The 16,363-nt window shown below is 47.9% G+C and overlaps 1 protein-coding gene across 4 annotated transcripts; it reads left to right on the top strand.

Annotated features, from left to right (window-relative positions):
• Positions 1-895: 895 nt before the first annotated feature.
• Positions 896-11,632, top strand: LOC136486950 (disease resistance protein Pik-2-like). Of its 4 annotated transcripts, XM_066484037.1 has the most exons (6): positions 896-998; positions 1,132-1,401; positions 1,627-1,676; positions 1,857-2,888; positions 3,633-4,391; positions 9,424-11,632. In XM_066484037.1, exons 4-6 carry the CDS (start codon positions 1,872-1,874, stop codon positions 11,434-11,436), a joined length of 3,789 nt encoding a protein of 1,262 aa, XP_066340134.1. In that variant the 5' UTR covers positions 896-998; positions 1,132-1,401; positions 1,627-1,676; positions 1,857-1,871; the 3' UTR covers positions 11,437-11,632. The 4 variants fall into 4 exon arrangements, with proteins under 4 accessions (XP_066340134.1, XP_066340136.1, XP_066340133.1 ...); XM_066484039.1 differs by having other exon boundaries at positions 952-1,390; positions 1,648-1,676; XM_066484036.1 differs by having other exon boundaries at positions 952-1,401.
• The last annotated feature ends 4,731 nt before the right edge of the window (positions 11,633-16,363 follow it).

Raw genomic sequence — 16,363 nt, 5'->3', positions numbered from 1 at the left:
CCTTTTTTTTAAAGAGAAGACTGATCCTTGGTAATGCTAAAGTTACCGTGGAATCTTAGTGAGTTGGATATCTTAAGATAGCCACAACGATCCAATATTTCCGCGGAATCTTAGTGAGTTGAATCTTAGAGCAACCCTAAGATACTTTTTTACATGTTTTATAATTGTTAGCAATAGAGATTTGATAAAAAAATTACCCTCCAACACTTTCTTTAATTTGTTATCTAAATATAGCCATCCACTATTCTGAATTTCTCATTAGTCAAAGATAGAAGGAGAATAGCTCTTTAGAGTGTGCACAATATATAGAAATATCCATTGGAGAATAGAAAAATTTAGATAACGATTTTTGTATAAATGACTCTCTCATATATATAATAATAATAATAATAATAATAATAATAATAATAATTATAATAATAATAATAATAATAATAATAATAATAATAATAATAATAATAATAATAATAATAATAATTATAATAATAATAATAATAATAATAATAATAATAATAATAATAATAATAATAATATAATAATAATAATAATAATAATAATAATATAATAATAATTATAATAATAATAATAATAATAATAATTATTATTATTATTATTTTAGAAATGCTCATTTGGGTAACAGGGTACACTGTGGCATTGTCTTATCACGCTGATCCTATGGCTCCGGCGAAAGACGTTGAGGTTGCTTAAGGAAGTAGTAGTCCTTTATGCCCATGATAAAATTCGAATATATTCTAACAACAACACGCACAAGAAAGAAAAAAAACAAAAATCTGCCAAGAGCAGCTTCATCTCCATATAAAAGGGAACAGTAGCAGCTATTCATAAAGATTCTTTTGTGCAGTAAGCTCAGGACGGATGACCACACAAAGTGGAACTACTCACATGTGTAGCCATGTGACCGTATGAGCGCCATGCAGGGGCCAAAGGTCTCTGCCATGGCCATCTGAGATGCCGATTTGGACCGCGGCCACATGGAGGTTTGGCCCTTTTGGTTGTTCCATACTACGAGGCGGGTGCTCACCAGCAGCATCGCCATCTCATGACCCGCCAACCGACAAGATGGTCTTACCCAGGAGTATTATTATGTTTAATGACTTTATTTAATCCTAGGGCGGCGTGCGCCTCGATGACTTTCCCCTCAACCCCGCCTAGCTAAGCTTGACCCCCTCGGTACTGAATAGTGACTACGGAGCCACCGAGATCTGAGAGCGGCAACGACTGACCGGGAGGAGAGGCGTCGCCGCGCGAGTGGCTCGTCGCCGGCAAGCGGCTCCACACGCTGCCTTGCCGGCTCACTAGTCACCATACATCAGAGCCTCAGAGGGCTCTCTGGGCCGTCCGGCGACCAGCAGCTTCAATTCGTCAGAGCGCCTTCTCACAGTCGTAGGCCACGTTTCTCACAGGCTTCGTTTTTTAGCATCTAAATTTGGATGTACATACTACGAAATAGTGGAAAAGATTTCTCCCAAACACACAGTACACACTCATATACACTCACGACAGTGAAAGCCCTTTGTGCTGCTGTCAGTGTAGTGTCATCGACAATATATATGAATGGTTGAATTTTATTGTTGTTGTCACTCACGGTCGGAACATATTTTGCAGACATTTATTTGCTGGGTGAGCCCTGGATCTGACGGCATTCACCGATTCAGGTATGACATCTGCAGCCAGGATGGTGCATCAACAGCAGTCCTTTTACCCTCTTTTGCCTTAAAATTTATTGGATGTCCTAGTTAAATTGGAGCCTTCTTGTGTTACTTTTCTGGTACTATATATAAGTCTGTCATCAGGCATATGAGCATATATATCACTTCTGACACATATCCATACAGAAATACAGCAGAGCCATGGAGGCAACGGCGCTGAGTGTGGGCAAGTCTGTGCTCAATGGAGCGATCGGCTACGCAAAATCCACCTTTGCCCAGGAGGTGGCCTTGCAGCTCGGTATTCAGAAAGACCATGCTTTCGTCACGGATGAGCTTGAGATGATGAGGTCTTTCATGGTGGAGGCGCATGAGGAGCGAGACAACAACAAGGTGGTCAAGACCTGGGTGAAACAGGTTCGTGACGCTGCTTACGACGTCGAGGACAACCTCCAAGATTTTGCTGTTCGTCTCAAGAGGCCATCCTGGTGGCGATTCCCTCGCACCCTGCTCGAGCGGCGCCGTATAGCCAAGCAGATGAAGGAGCTCAGGGCCAAGGTCGAGGATGTGAGCCAGAGGAATGTGCGCTACCATCTCATCAAGGGATCGGGCTCCAAGGCTGCCACCACCTCCGCTGAGCAATCTGGCCTTACTGCAGCAGCAATGTTCGGCATTGACGATGCAAGGCGTGCCGCGAAGCAGGACAATCAGAGAGTGGATCTAGTGCAACTAATCAACAAGGAGGATGAGGACCTTAGAGTGATCGCGGTCTGGGGGACAAGTGGTGATATGGGCCAAACAACTATAATCAGGGAGGCTTACGACAACCCTGATGTCCAAATCAAATTCCCATGCCGAGCATGGGTAAGGGTGATGCATCCTTTCAGTCCAAAAGACTTTGTCCAGAGCTTGGTGAATCAGCTTCATGCAACCCAAGGTGTTGAAGCTCTTTTGGGGAAAGAGAAGACAGAACAAGATTTAGCAAAGGAATTCAATGGATATGTGAATGATACCAGGTGTCTAATTGTGCTTAATGACCTATCCACCATTGAAGAGTGGGATCAGATTAAGAAATGCTTCCCAAACAACAAGAAAGGAAGCCGAATCATTGTGTCAAGCACACAAGTTGAAGTTGCAAGCTTATGTGCAGGGCAAGAAAGCCAAGCTTCAGAGCTAAAGCAACTGTCTGCTGATCAGACACTTTACGTATTCTACGATAAGGTAATATATAAAATCATTGTTTCATTATATCGCTTCATATTATTCCACAAATATATGTATTTGTATTTTTTTCAAAACAAATACATCTATATCTTAGAATTTAGCTAGCGTATGCTAGAAAAAGAAATGGTATAGACATCTAGTACAGTCTTACAAGACAACAATGCATAAAAGGGCAAGTACGTAAAAACATACTGACCCCGTTGTTTGACGCCACAATTGATGGCATGCCTTCATATTCAGTGATCATAAATTGTACCAGGTAAATATATTAGATGTCTTGCCTCAAATATAATATATTGGATGTAGTAGATTGGTTAACACATTGACCTGCAAAATAGTACCCGTAAGTAATGTAGCACAGATCTTCTTTGCATAATTATTGAAGCTCCTATTATACACATAATTTTGATATGGTTCATATCCAGTTAGATGGATTTGCCTCTATCTCATAGAGATCAGAGTAAGATGGTTTGATCTAGCAAATGTATCCTCTCATCCTTTGGATTAAATTTAATGTACTTATCGCATTTCTTTAAATTTAATTTAATACATATCTTATTGAGAAATCAAATATAAGTCATGAAAATTTGGATCCCATGCTAAGGTTTGGAGTAGGGTACAAATGAATGAGGAATAAAAATTATTGTATTATATGCTTTCGTGACTTAAAACAAGACTAAACATTGTTCATGAAAATTTAAGGCTAAAAGTTGTTCCTAAACATTTCTCTCTTTTGTTTAGGGTTCCCCAAATGGAGAGGATTTGGTGAAGCTAGAGTCTATTTTGGATGTGGCAACCACAAGTATAGACGGTCATATAGTGCCCCAAGGTGAGATTATAGATGATCAATCTATGGATGCTGATGAGAAGAAGGTGGCTAGAAAGAGTCTTACTCGCATTAGGACACGTGGGGGTGCTTTGGAGGAATTGCAACTTATTGGGCGAAAGAAAGAAATATCTGAAATTATAGACTTAATTTCAAATAATGATAATAGCCAGCATGTTCAGGTGATCTCTTTGTGGGGAATGGGTGGCCTTGGAAAAACCACCCTAGTTCGTGGTGTTTATCAAAGCCCAAAGCTGAGTGACAAGTTTGACAAGTATGTTTTCGTCACAATTATGCGCCCTTTCAATCTTGAAGAGTTCCTTAGGAGCTTGGCCGGGCAACTACATGAAGGATCTTCTAAGAAGGAAGAATTATTAGATAACAGAATCAGCAATAAGAAATCATTAGCATCGATGCAAGTCGACAAGTTGATTGAGGAGTTGAAAAGGCTACTAGAGAAGAAAAGTTCTTTGATTGTTCTAGATGATTTCTTTGAGACCTCAGAATGGGACTGGATAAAACCAAGGTTATTACCTGTATTGGAAAAGACAAGCCGAATCATTGTGACTACAAGGGAAGAGAATATTGCCAAACATTGCTCAGGAAAACATGGAGTTGTGTACAACCTTCAAGTTCTTCAGCCAGATGATGCACTTTGCCTCTTGAGTGAAAAGGTAACATAAATGTCCTCCATTTTTCTTGGTTTGAAATAGCAATGATTTTGGGAGAATCCATTTTTGACCATCGAGAGTTTGATTTGGGCCATGAAACTTCAAACCCAAAAGTTTTTTTTTACAATTCAACTATCAAAACTAATCAGAACTGGCCATCTAGCTATTTTGTAGGTGATTCTCACTTTAGTGAACGGCACATGGCTGCTAGGTCCACATGTCATATTCAAGTTCCCTCTCCTCTCTCTTCCCCACAGTGTCCTCTTGAACTACGGTCGTCCAGCCCTCTCCCAACTGCTCTCTCCTATAATTTCCATCGCAACGCTAGTTTGACCGGCCCACTATGCCCACTAGAGTGCCAGCTACATGCTTGGACATGGCGCACACCATCTAATCACCACCATGGACCTATCACCAACTCTGGAGGCCACTGCAGCCAATGTGCACTTGTGCTCCCTTGCACCGCCCTCTGCCACACGCTGCCTAACGCTACTGTTGGGCATAGGTCTAATTTGGTATGGTTGAGCTCAAAAAAGGGGGTGGAGGATGATGTCCAAGGTTAGTGTAAGCTCACTGCAGGCTCGGGTTCGATGGAGAAGCAGTGAAGGTCATCGTCCATGGAAAATCAAAGTGGTAGTGCACCACCGGGGATAGGAACAGTGAGGGAAACCCTACTCCGGCAATTCCTAGGCTCAAAGAAGCAGTTGAGGAGGGTTGTGGTCTTGCACATGAGGTCATTGTGGGCTATTGGGGAGTGAAATAGCGCCGGAGACAATAGACGTCGATGATGTCACATGATGGCACTCAATGCGCATGGCATGCACTCATAGGGAGGGAGCGTGGTCGACCATGGTGGCACATGGCAAAAACCAAGGTGGTACTTAGATGCACGCTCCGTGATGTGCACTTTGGGAGCTAGCGGCAGGATGTGAGTGAGCCACGATTATTGACAAGAAAAGAGAGCATGCAGGAGGGAGGTGGATGGTAGACCACAAATGCATGCAACAATATGGATGGCTAAGCTTATGTCTATGACAAGGATGGAACATGGTGGTATATTGATGTGGACATGCATCGATGCCAGATAGAGAAGAGGAGGGGGGAGAGCTATGGCAATCGTGTATTTGTGGCAAGTAGGACTATGTGTAGACGAGGGCATGGTATCTTGCATGACTGCTAGCCTAGTGGCATAGAGAAAATCTGTTAGGTTTATTCCTGCATCGAAAATTGATTTGTGGGGAGCGGGAGCAACTCTCACCTATTAGACCAGTCTTTTGAGTTGAGTTAGGCTTGATGCCTTGATTTGTTGTGGGCCTGTGGACCTAGGCCTAAGAAGAGGACCTCTTATGCAAAAATGAGGAATATCTTAGCTTAGTGGTTATAGCAAGCTAGGCCGGATCTGCTGCGCACTTAGAGCCTATGGTCGAAAGGCCTGAAAAATCTTAGGGGGTCACATGGTAGCATGGGGAGCCTATTACATCTTGGAGGTCACACGGATTCTGTGACATAGAGTGTTGGACTCAGGTTGTATGTGACAAGGAGCATTGGACCTAGGGCCTTGATAACATCTTTTGGAGATCACACAGGGATTATGTGATTTGAAAAGTTGGGCCCAATGTGTGACGCGGAATATTGTTAGAGAAACTGATGGTGGTAGAGTATAACATATAAGGTGGGGCAACCCTAACCTATCATACTAGTTTCTTTTTGGTTGAGTAAGGCTTGATGCATTGATTTGTTGTGGGTTCCTATGGACATGGGACTAAGGGGACGGGCGCCTGCTCGTGGGTATAGTGAGCTAGGTCAGATCCACTACGCACTACAACAAAATTGAAGGCACGACTGATTGACGCTAAGAGAGAGTGTGTGTGGAGAGGCGAGATGGCACATGCATAGTTTTGATAGTTGGATGGTGTCGTGAGTTCGTTGATGTGGCAAGCATCGTTGTTCGTCGGATGTTAGGAGTGCGGGGGCTCCGGTGGCTCGGGCACTCAAGGACACAAGAGGAGAGACGGCGATGTATCTTGGTTCAAGCTTTCGAGGCCCTTCGCCCAGCAGTGAGTAGTCTCTGTATTTGAGAACACCCAAATTGAGGGGTTACAACGAAGGAGAAAGAGAGATTGGCAAGGGATCGCTCGATGCTATCCTATGGCTCGTCGGCGGTGAGGTTACTTCCCTAGCGAGTAAGGGAACCACTCCTCTCTCTTGCTAGGTTGCTGGGGGAGGAACACCATGTTGTTCCTCTCCGTTGCTCTATTCTTGGTCAAGCTCGATTGCTCGACCTCAAAGTGAATGAGGGAAGGGAGAAGATCCTCTCGTCTATGGGAGCCAACCTTCCCCTTATATCCTGGGGAAGGTCGGGTACAAAGTGGTTTGGGGGCTACAGTCTATAGCCTTCATGCACCGAAGACCAGGAGGGTGCTGCTGCGGTATGGATGGACCTCAGTGTTGTCATGGAGATGGGTTAACTGCGGGCATCGCCTGACGTCGCTGCGGCCCTGGTGTTTCACGGCCAGGGGTTGTCTGCTGAAGACTAGCCTCCACCAGATGAGCCTCCTCAAGGCTTCCTTGGTGGTGAAGGCGCCTCGGCTCATGGTTTTGTAGAGCGGGCCTACGAGCCCCGCGCTCCTAGATCAGGTGGAGTGCTTTGTCCTGTTGTGTCATGCCGCCTGCGTGACTTTATCGGAGGAGTGCCCAATAGCGCCTCACGCCCATTGGTCAGGCCGGCGCTGTGGAGCACCTGCGCTTGGCCAGAGCCTTGGACACTCGGGCAAGCTAACGCCTGAGGTGTTGGATCCTTGCCCGAGCACTAGCTCGGGCTAGGGTCGAGATAGGGTCTAGCTTGGTTGCCATCGGTCAGGAGCCCGAGGCTTTGGTGAGCCCCCGAGCCCTGAACAGAGGTCGTGGGCATGCTCGGGCTCTGCCCAACCTTTGACAAGAGGGTATGAGTGAGCGTACCCGATGGGTATAGCCCCTAATCCCCCGAGGGATCCTGGAGGGGTCGGTCGGGGGTCTATCGGTCGGGAGTCTCTTTCCCAGGGAATTAACATACCCCTATGTTTGACTCTCATCAGGAGCCCCCAAGCCCTTCATGGCCTTCCGGGTCGTGTCCGCGATGTCAACAAGGGGCTGAGCCCGATCTTCTATGACTGGGTCGAATGTCATGGTGATAGTCCCCGTTGACTTAGGTCAGATGCTCTTCTAGGGGCAGTCAGCGATGTAGGCCAAGCTCCCAAAGTTGAGAACTTGTTCGTGGGCAAAGGCACCGGCTGCGATGGAGACCTCGCTGGGGAGGCGGACGCCGCCTTCTGGAGCGACGTCGCCTGGCCCGGTGATGAGGTGGGTGGCTTCGGCCACCGTAGAGCCGTGATCACACTTGACGCGCTCACCTACCTCGCGCACCAGCTATCGCAGGCTTGTTGCTGTGGCCAGCATCGTTGTTCTTTGAACATTAGGAGTGTGGGTCTCCGGTGGCTCAGCACTCAACAACACAAGAGGAGACACGACGATGTATCCTAGTTTAGGCTTTCGAGGCCCTACGTCCAGTATTGAGTAGTCTTTATTTTTTAGAGCACCCAAATCAGGGGGTTACAATGAAGGAGAAAGAGAGTTTGGCAGGGGATCGCTCGGTGCTATCCTACGGCTCGTCGGCAGTGAGGTTGCTTCCCTAGCAAGTAAGTGAAACGCTCCTCTCTCTTGCTGGGTTGCCGGGGGGAGGAACACTCTCCTGTTCCTCTCGGTTGCTCTGTTTTCGGTCGAGCTTGACTTCTCGACCTCCTAGCGAATGAGGGAAGGGAGAAGATCCTCCCATTTATGGAAACCAACCTTCCCCTTACATCCTAGGGATGGTCAGGTACAAGGCGGTTTGGGGGCTACAATCTATAGCCTTCGTGCACTAGGGTCCATGAAGGTGCTACTGCGATGCGGATGGATCTCAGTGTTGTCATGGAGTTGGGGGAGTTGCAGGTGCCACCTGACGTTGTTGCGGCCCTGGCGCTTGACCGCCAGGGGCTATCTACTGAAGACCGGCCTCCACCATGTGAGCCTTCTCAAGGCTTCCTTGGTGGCAAAGGCGCCTCGGGTCAGGGGGCTGACGAGCTGGCCTGAGAGCTCGCGCACCTAGAGACGATGGGGCACTTGTCCTGTTGTGTCACACCACCTGCATGACATTGTCGGAGGAGTGCCTGGTAGGGCCTCGCGCCCGTTGGTCGGGCCGGTGCCGCGGAGCCCCCGAGCTTGGCCAGAGTCTTGGACGCTCGGGCGAGCTGACGGCCGGGGAGTTAGATCCTTGCCCGAGCACTAGGTCGGGCTAGGGTCAAGCTAGGGTCAGGCTCGGGCTGCCGTTGATCGGGAGCTCGGGGCTTTGGCAAGCCCCTGAGCCCTGAGCAGAGGCCATGGGCGTGCTCGGGCTCTGCCCAACCTTTGATCGGAGGGTACGTGCGAGCGTACCCGATGGGTATAGCCCACGAGCCCCCGAGGGATCCTGGAGGGGTCGGTCGGGAGTCTCGTTCCCGGGGACTTAACATACCCCTATGTTTGACTCGTCACATGGTCAAAGGTTTACGATTTGAGTTTCTTGGGCAAAATCATAACTCATAGTTCGATGATCGAAAATGGACTTCTTCATTAAGTTTTCATATATGTAAATAACATTATTAATAATTTCCCTAGGGTTTCAAAGATTATATAAATGGGTTTGACATCATATAATTGGGAGAGGGCCTATGCCGCTCGGTTACATATAGGAAAATGCAAATTGTTTGATATTAATTTAATCGTTTGATTAATCTAATCAAGAAAATGTTTGTGCACATAGAAATAGCCTATACAAGATTCATATATTATTTAATTTGTTCTCTTAACATGCTCCCTAAAATGATCTTAACTCCATGGATTTTAGACGGACTTTGTTTTTGTATGTAACAGCGAAGCTTCATGCATTCCCAAATTTTATAATAGTAAAAAGAAATATATCTAAGATTAGTTATTTTATGCTTTTAAGAATTATAAATCTTATAAATTGTATCAATATCAGGTATTTGATGACGCTACATATTTGGATGAGAAAGATAATCCAAATTTGGTTAAAGAAGCAAAACAAATCCTAAAGAAGTGTGATGGACTTCCCCTTGCTATAGTTGTAATAGGTGGCTTCTTGTCAAACCGACCAAAGACTGCAGAAGAGTGGCGGCAACTGAATGAGAATATCAACGCGGAATTAGAGATGAATCCAAAGCTTGGAATGATAAGAACAGTCCTTGAAAAGAGCTATGATGGTTTACCCTACCATCTCAAGTCTTGTTTTTTATATCTGTCCATTTTTCCTGAAGACGAGAACATTAGTCGAAGGCGTCTGGTGCGTCGGTGGGCAGCGGAAGGTTACTCAACTGAGACTCATGGGAAGTCGGCCGTTGAAATAGCTGATGGCTACTTCATGGAACTCAAGAATAGAAGCATGATTCTACCATCTCAGCAATCAGTTCACAGCAGGAAATCAATTGACTCTTACAAAGTCCATGATCTCATCCGTGACATTGCCATCTCAAAGTCAATGGAGGAAAACCTTGTCTTGACACTGGAGAAAGGCTGCAGCATGAATATCCATGGCCCAATACGCCATCTTGCTATAAGCAGCGACTGGAAGGGAGATAAGAGTGAATTCGAGGGCATAGTGGACATGTCCCGAATACGATCGCTATCACTGTTTGGAGAGTGGAAGCCATTTTTCATTTCTGACAAAATGAGGCTTCTACGAGTGCTCGACTTGGAAGGGACTGATTATCATCTAAAATATCATCACCTTGATCAGATTTGGAAGCTTATTCACCTAAAATACCTTTCTCTACGTGGATGCATTGGTATTGATATACTGCCAGATTCATTGGGCAACCCAAGGCAACTCCAAACGCTAGACATCAGAGGTACATCTGTAACGGCTCTGCCAAAAACCATCATCAAACTTCGGAAGCTACAGTACATCCATGCTGGAAGAAAATCAAATTACGTAAGAGGGGAAAATGTTAGTTTAATGCGGAGGTGTCTTCTGGGGGCGTCTCTCTGTGCGAGATGTTGCATACCTATTCTTTTGGACATTGATGGCCCCAGCTGTAAGGCCCTTACCAGACGTGATGCATGCACTTTTGCTTGCTGCGTGGCATTCCCTGCAGCCGTGACGGGAGCAGATGAAGAAAGATCTGCTATGGTGCCAAGGGGTATCAGAAAACTTAAAGACTTGCACACACTACGAGAAGTGAATGTCGGAAGGGGAAATAACGTTCTACGGGACATCGGAATGCTCACAGGGTTGCGCAAGTTAGGAGTGAGCGGCATCAACAAGAAGAATGGCCGCGCGTTTTGCTCGGCCATTTCCAATCTCAGCAGGCTGGAATCGCTGTCGGTGAGTTCAGCTGGAAAGCCAGGTTTGCGTGATTGCTTGGATTTGATATCCTCACCTCCGGAAAACCTGCAGAGCCTCAAGGTGTACGGCAATCTGGAAAAGTTGCCGGAATGGATCAAGGAGCTCCAGCATCTGGTGAAGTTGAAGCTAGTGGGCACTAGGCTTTTGGAGCATGATGCTACTATGGAATTGCTTGGGAAACTACCGAAGCTAGAAATTTTAGTTCTGCTTGGCAACTGGTCGTCGTTTCGGTGTGAAGAACTTGATTTCAAATCTCCGCAGGGCGGAATAGCATTCGGAAGCCTCAGGGTGTTTACCCTTCAAGTGACAGTGAACATCAAATCAATCAAATTTGACGAAAGAGCAATGCCCAAACTGGAGCGGCTGAAGGTCACATGGGTCACAAGCTGCAATGAATTTGATTTTTCTGGGCTAGCATTTCTCCCAAGCATCAACGAGGTCCAGGTCCGAGTTTACTTTCTTTTGGATTACGACAGGAAAAAAGCCGCTCCTGGTCCTGAGACTCGATACAAGATATTGGAGGAAGAAAGGCGCAAGATAGGTGAGCTCAAGAAGAAAATCCAGGAACAGCTAGCTCAGAATACAAACGAACCCATTCTGACGGTAACGGTGGATCATTTGTGTGTTTGAGTGTTTCAATTCAATTGTTTGGTGGTGTCCGTGTGACGTGTCTGTGCCACCGGCTGGTTATGAATATACCCCCTTCAGCCTGTTTCTAGTACTTGCTTTCGGTTGTTTCTGAAGATATGAAGATGCTGTTACAGTGTTACGTGACAAGAATCCACCCAGTGGCATTATTTATATGGCCCATTCAAATACTTGTTTAGAGGTGGCCAAAGTTTATTTCCTTTTGTGTATGGTGACATATACATGCGCTTTATCATGATTTGTATTTTCTATTTAGTGAGAACTATACTACTAGATTTTGGAGATGATGTTAGCTGCAATTTATAAAACTAGTGCTAGTTCACGGGATGAATCATGAATGGAACGGAAAAGTGGGCTTCATGCTAGCGAGCCAGCGAGCCCCAAGCTAGTAGTGGTGGGCCTAGTGATCGATTTCAGTTGCCAAGGAATGGAGACTTTGGGAGCCCAAAGCGGTGCAACTAGTTGGTACAGGCAAGAAAACAAAAACAAAATCAACCCAAATGCTTCAGCTCGCACACACTAAATGACAAAAAAATTAAATGAACTCTTGCCACCGCTGCCGGAGATGAAGCAGGTGGTAGCGTCAGGTTCGGGATTTCGGGGGTTTCTACGCTCTCCGCGCTTAGAATGGGCTGCCAGGGAGAGGTTGCTAGAGAGGTAGTGGTCGTGGTCGAGACTGCGGCGGAGGACGAGGGCGCTGCCCACGGGCAGTGGGAGAGGGTGGCTGGGTAGTGCTGGCGGTGAGGGTGTCCACTGAAGAAGAAGAGGAGGAGGAGAAGCTTGGGATTAGCATGACAGTGGTGGATGGCAGAGGCGGTGGCGCGCTGCTAGAGCCTGGCAAGCGGTGGAGGCGGGGTGCTCGCGCCGGATCTAGAGTAGAAGCTCATGTTAGGGGTGGCCGTGGTCGAGTGCGGCTGTGGAGGTGACGTCCACGGCGCCAGGGCCGGGCAGGATGAGCCAGCTGCAGGGGAGTGTGAGGAAGAAGAAGAATAGAAGATAACATGTGAGTAAGAAGATAGAAAAAGTATTGGCGGGGTGTACTCCTTGTGCGTGTGGGTCTGCTAGTAGAGTCCCAAAAACAAGAGCCTTTTATCTGTGTGCCATTATAAAATATTGCAATTTCCTATAGGCCACTGAAAAGTTCGAGCGGTCATAGGTACCATCATTCGAAACATTTTTACCCTTTACGCCGTTCTGTCCACCTTCCGTTTGTTTTTCACCGTTTGCTAGCCCTGACATGTGGGTCTGCCCAGCGAAGATGTCAAAAATACCCCCCTCTTCCACAATCCCTTAGCACGTCCGCGCCCGTCTCGGTGCTGGCGGTGTTCCTCGAGTCGCGGCTCCGCGCCACCGCTCTGGCTGCTGCCCTCCCACACGCTGAGCTCGCCCACGCCGCCCATGGTGCTAGGGCCAGAGCTGGCGCGCACCATTCGCGGTGACCAGAGCGCCGCAGGGCCGGAGCTCTCCTCCTCGCGTCACCTCCACGCGCGTTGTGGCAGCTCCAAGGCGAGGACCGGCTGCGGCAGCTCCACGCGCGCCGCCTCCTAGCTCTCGCCGCCGCTGCAAACGGCGCAGCTACGGGCAGCCCGTCCCGCGTCCGCGTACGCCGCTTGCCTGTACGCGGCCATGTGCGGCGGCCCGTTTTCTGCCGCGTCACATTGCGGCGTCCGCGCGGCGGCCCGCAGTCCCGCCGCGTAAGTCTGGCGTTAGCGTGCGTGGCAATCGGGAGCGAGTACATGATTAAATAATTTATCAATATAAGAGCCTGCTAGGTTTGGACAGACGTCGTTGATGGCCTTTTGGTTCAGCATGCCCGTACTCCGTCTCGTCTCGCCGGCGGGATCAAGCCATATCCTGCTTGTGCGTCGTCCGATGCTTGGCCGCCGGTTGAAGGGGAAGCAGCCTCACCGCCTGACACCGGCGTAGGCGTACGTACGTGGATGTCGCTGACTCGATCGAGGTCGAGTAGTAGCCACCATCAGTGCTCGCCCCCGGCGTCTGCGTCTGGGTGAAACTCTTGCTCGCCGTGGCGGCACGGCGGCGTAGTGAGCATCCTCCTGCTCTTCATCTCGTCGCCATTGTGTTGTTCTGCATCGACTCGACAACGCCGATACCTTTGCTATTGCTTCAACGATTGGACATGGAAAGCCAATAGAGCGTAGAAAAATGCAAGGCAGCGCCATAGTCTGCGTGGAAGGCGGTGGTGGTAGAAGTCGACACCGTAAAAGTTCAGACCAGGAGCAGTGGAGTGCGCCATGCGCGCGCGTTTCCGAGCTCCAGGATGCCGTCGGGATATGCGGGTCGTTGCAGCGCCGTCGGGCTACGTGGACGAGCCACATCAATCCGTTCCAATCGTGCGGTCTTGCGGCGCGGGACTGCGTGGGTTTGCGGCGCGGTTAGCCCAGCGGGTTAGCGGCTTGGCCCGCGCCACTTGCATCTAGGAGACGCAGGCGAGCCCGACCAGCGCGACCTCGTGGACCTCGTCGACGTCAAGCTCGGGCACGGTATGAGTACGAGATCGTGTTCAACTTCAGGCGCCGCAAGAACGTGGTCCTGAGCATCTACTCCGACAAGACCGACGAGGCGGAGCTGCACGCGGCGATGAACGGCGCGGTGCAGCGGGCCCCGTTCGGCGCATCGCGTGGTGGGGTACACGGGCTACGCGGACGCCGGGACCATCCCGGGCCGCGGCGGTGTTCGAGGACTGCTGCCTGGCCGTGGAGGAGGCCCTTAACAGCGTCTACCGCCAGGGCCGCGCCACCGCCCGCTCCATCGGGCCGCTGGAGATCCGGGTGGTGCCCGACGGCACGTTCGACAAGCTCATGGACTACCCTCGCCCGTGTGGCAACTCCATCAACCAGTACAAGGCGCCTGATGATCGAGCTATACTCGGAACCGTTAATTAGTAATGGTAGAGAGAGAGACTGTTGTGGTCGATGAATTATATGCGATGACCGTGCATATATATGTATGGCAACGAGTGATTAGCAAGCTAGCTAGTAGTTAAACATCGGGTGTGGTCGCTTAAGTACTGTACGCGTTGCGCTACCATGCAGCCTGAACACGTGGCGGTGGCAGTGGCGGAGGTCGATCAGTGGCACCAGAGGAATAAAAAACTTTTGCACGGCGTTTAGACAAGAGGGTATTTTGGACTTTTCTCACCGTAGTTTAACACCATTAGAGATAAAAGTGGACGGAATGGCGTAAAGGGCAAAAAAGTTTCCGACGATGGCACCTATGATCGCTCGAACTTTTTAGTGACTTGTAGGAAATTACAATCTTTTATAATGGCACATAAATAAAAGGTTCCAAAAACAAACATAGGGTGCATGTGAGTCCACCCAGCAACGGAGGCAGCGGTGGGGCTGGGGGGGGGGGCTCTAGCCCCCTGTACCGATCCTGGGCACGTGGAGCCTCCTAAGGCATTCCTTAAAATTTTATACATATATGTATTAGGTAGGAGAGGCTAAGGTTAAGAGAAGATAAAAAGCCTCTATTCTTTTGTTCAGCCTCTCCTAAATTTTTTTCTGGCTCCGTCACTGAGTCCACCACTCTTGTGTTTTTGAAAATTGAAACAAACAGATGTGTAGCAAATATATGAACATGCACTTTTGCAAATTTTCTGGCTAAAAGTCAAAATAGTATGTGCAGAACTGACACAGTATCCTTAAAACTTTATGGAGTATATTGGTAGTAGTGTGTATTTCTTTTCACATACGTGTGGGTACAAAAAAATACTGTAGCGGCTGCAAGAAAAAGCAGCAGCTATTGTTTTTTCTTCTCTCATAAATTACTGTAGCATCAAAGCAGCAGCTGCTGCTTTTTGCTGCAGCCGAACACCCCCGCAGCAATTTTAAAGGAGCACTGCTTTCGTACTAGTAGTTGCAATGCTCATGATTTGACTGGCGGGCTCACAAAATGTTCACATATATGGTGATTCAAGGATAATCAAACGGAGATGCTTGGAACGTTCGCTCGAAAGCCGCTTCCCAGATCACAGAAATCACCCCTCCGCTCGCTCCATCCCTCGCGCGCTCCCATCGATCCCATGCCACGCGGCTCCCTCGTCCCGCGCCATGCCAGGTCACACGCCGTGCCACGCTCCATCTCCCGCGCGCCCCACTCCACCTCGCAGCCTTCTCTAGCAAGCGGTCTGTCTTCTCCACCGGTGCAACCTGCCGCGGCCTTCTCCACCGGTGCGGCGAGCTCTACACCGATGAACTCTACATGTCGACGAGCCTCCATTCCTATGTAGCAAGGAGATGTTACGCTGAAAGCGCATGTTGCAAGTGTATGTTTCACGTGTTTCAGATATTTCTGTGGTATGTTGCAAGTGTTTTATATCGGTGTTACAAAAGTAGATCGGGATGTTGCACATGTTACAAGAGCTATACACATATGTTTCAATTGTATGTTGCAAATGTTTCATTTGTTTCAGATGTATGTTGCAATTGTTTTATCTAGATGTTGCAAAAGTAGATCTGGATGTTACATATACATGCATGTTGTAAGCGTATGTTTCAAGTGTTTCAGGTGTTTCATATGTATATTATAAGTGTTTCATCTAGATGTTACATATGTTTGCAATGGTTACACATAGGGATAAAAACGGTCGGAAACGGTCAGAAAACCTCTCAACCATTTTCTACTTTTACATTTGAATACGAAAACGAAAGCGAAAGCGGTAAAGACGGACACGAAAATGAACACGAACTAATTCGAGCGGAATTATATCGAGCACGGTCGGTATACGAATAATCAATACGGAATATTGACCTGTTGGACCAAGTGCACAACAATTAACAAGTGAATAATAATTAAAAAGTCTTACAACTTTCTTAAAAAGTATCTCCATTCGACACCTTGTAAGGAAGATATGATTTTCTAGACAACGAGCGCTTGTACGCAA

This window comes from Miscanthus floridulus, chromosome 10 (assembly GCF_019320115.1).
Source record: "Miscanthus floridulus cultivar M001 chromosome 10, ASM1932011v1, whole genome shotgun sequence".
Taxonomy (NCBI): Eukaryota; Viridiplantae; Streptophyta; class Magnoliopsida; order Poales; family Poaceae; genus Miscanthus; species Miscanthus floridulus.
Note: the sequence above shows the minus strand (reverse complement) of the source record. Positions and strands in the feature narration are given on the sequence as shown.

Excerpts from the sequence above, each read along its gene's own strand:
- LOC136486950 (XM_066484037.1), top strand. The coding sequence starts at position 1,872 with ATGGAGGCAACGGCGCTGAGTGTGGGCAAGTCTGTGCTCAATGGAGCG. Across the intron at positions 2,889-3,632 it reads TTTACGTATTCTACGATAAG|GGTTCCCCAAATGGAGAGGA; the intron begins GTAATATATAAA and ends TCTTTTGTTTAG. Across the intron at positions 4,392-9,423 it reads TTTGCCTCTTGAGTGAAAAG|GTATTTGATGACGCTACATA; the intron begins GTAACATAAATG and ends TATCAATATCAG.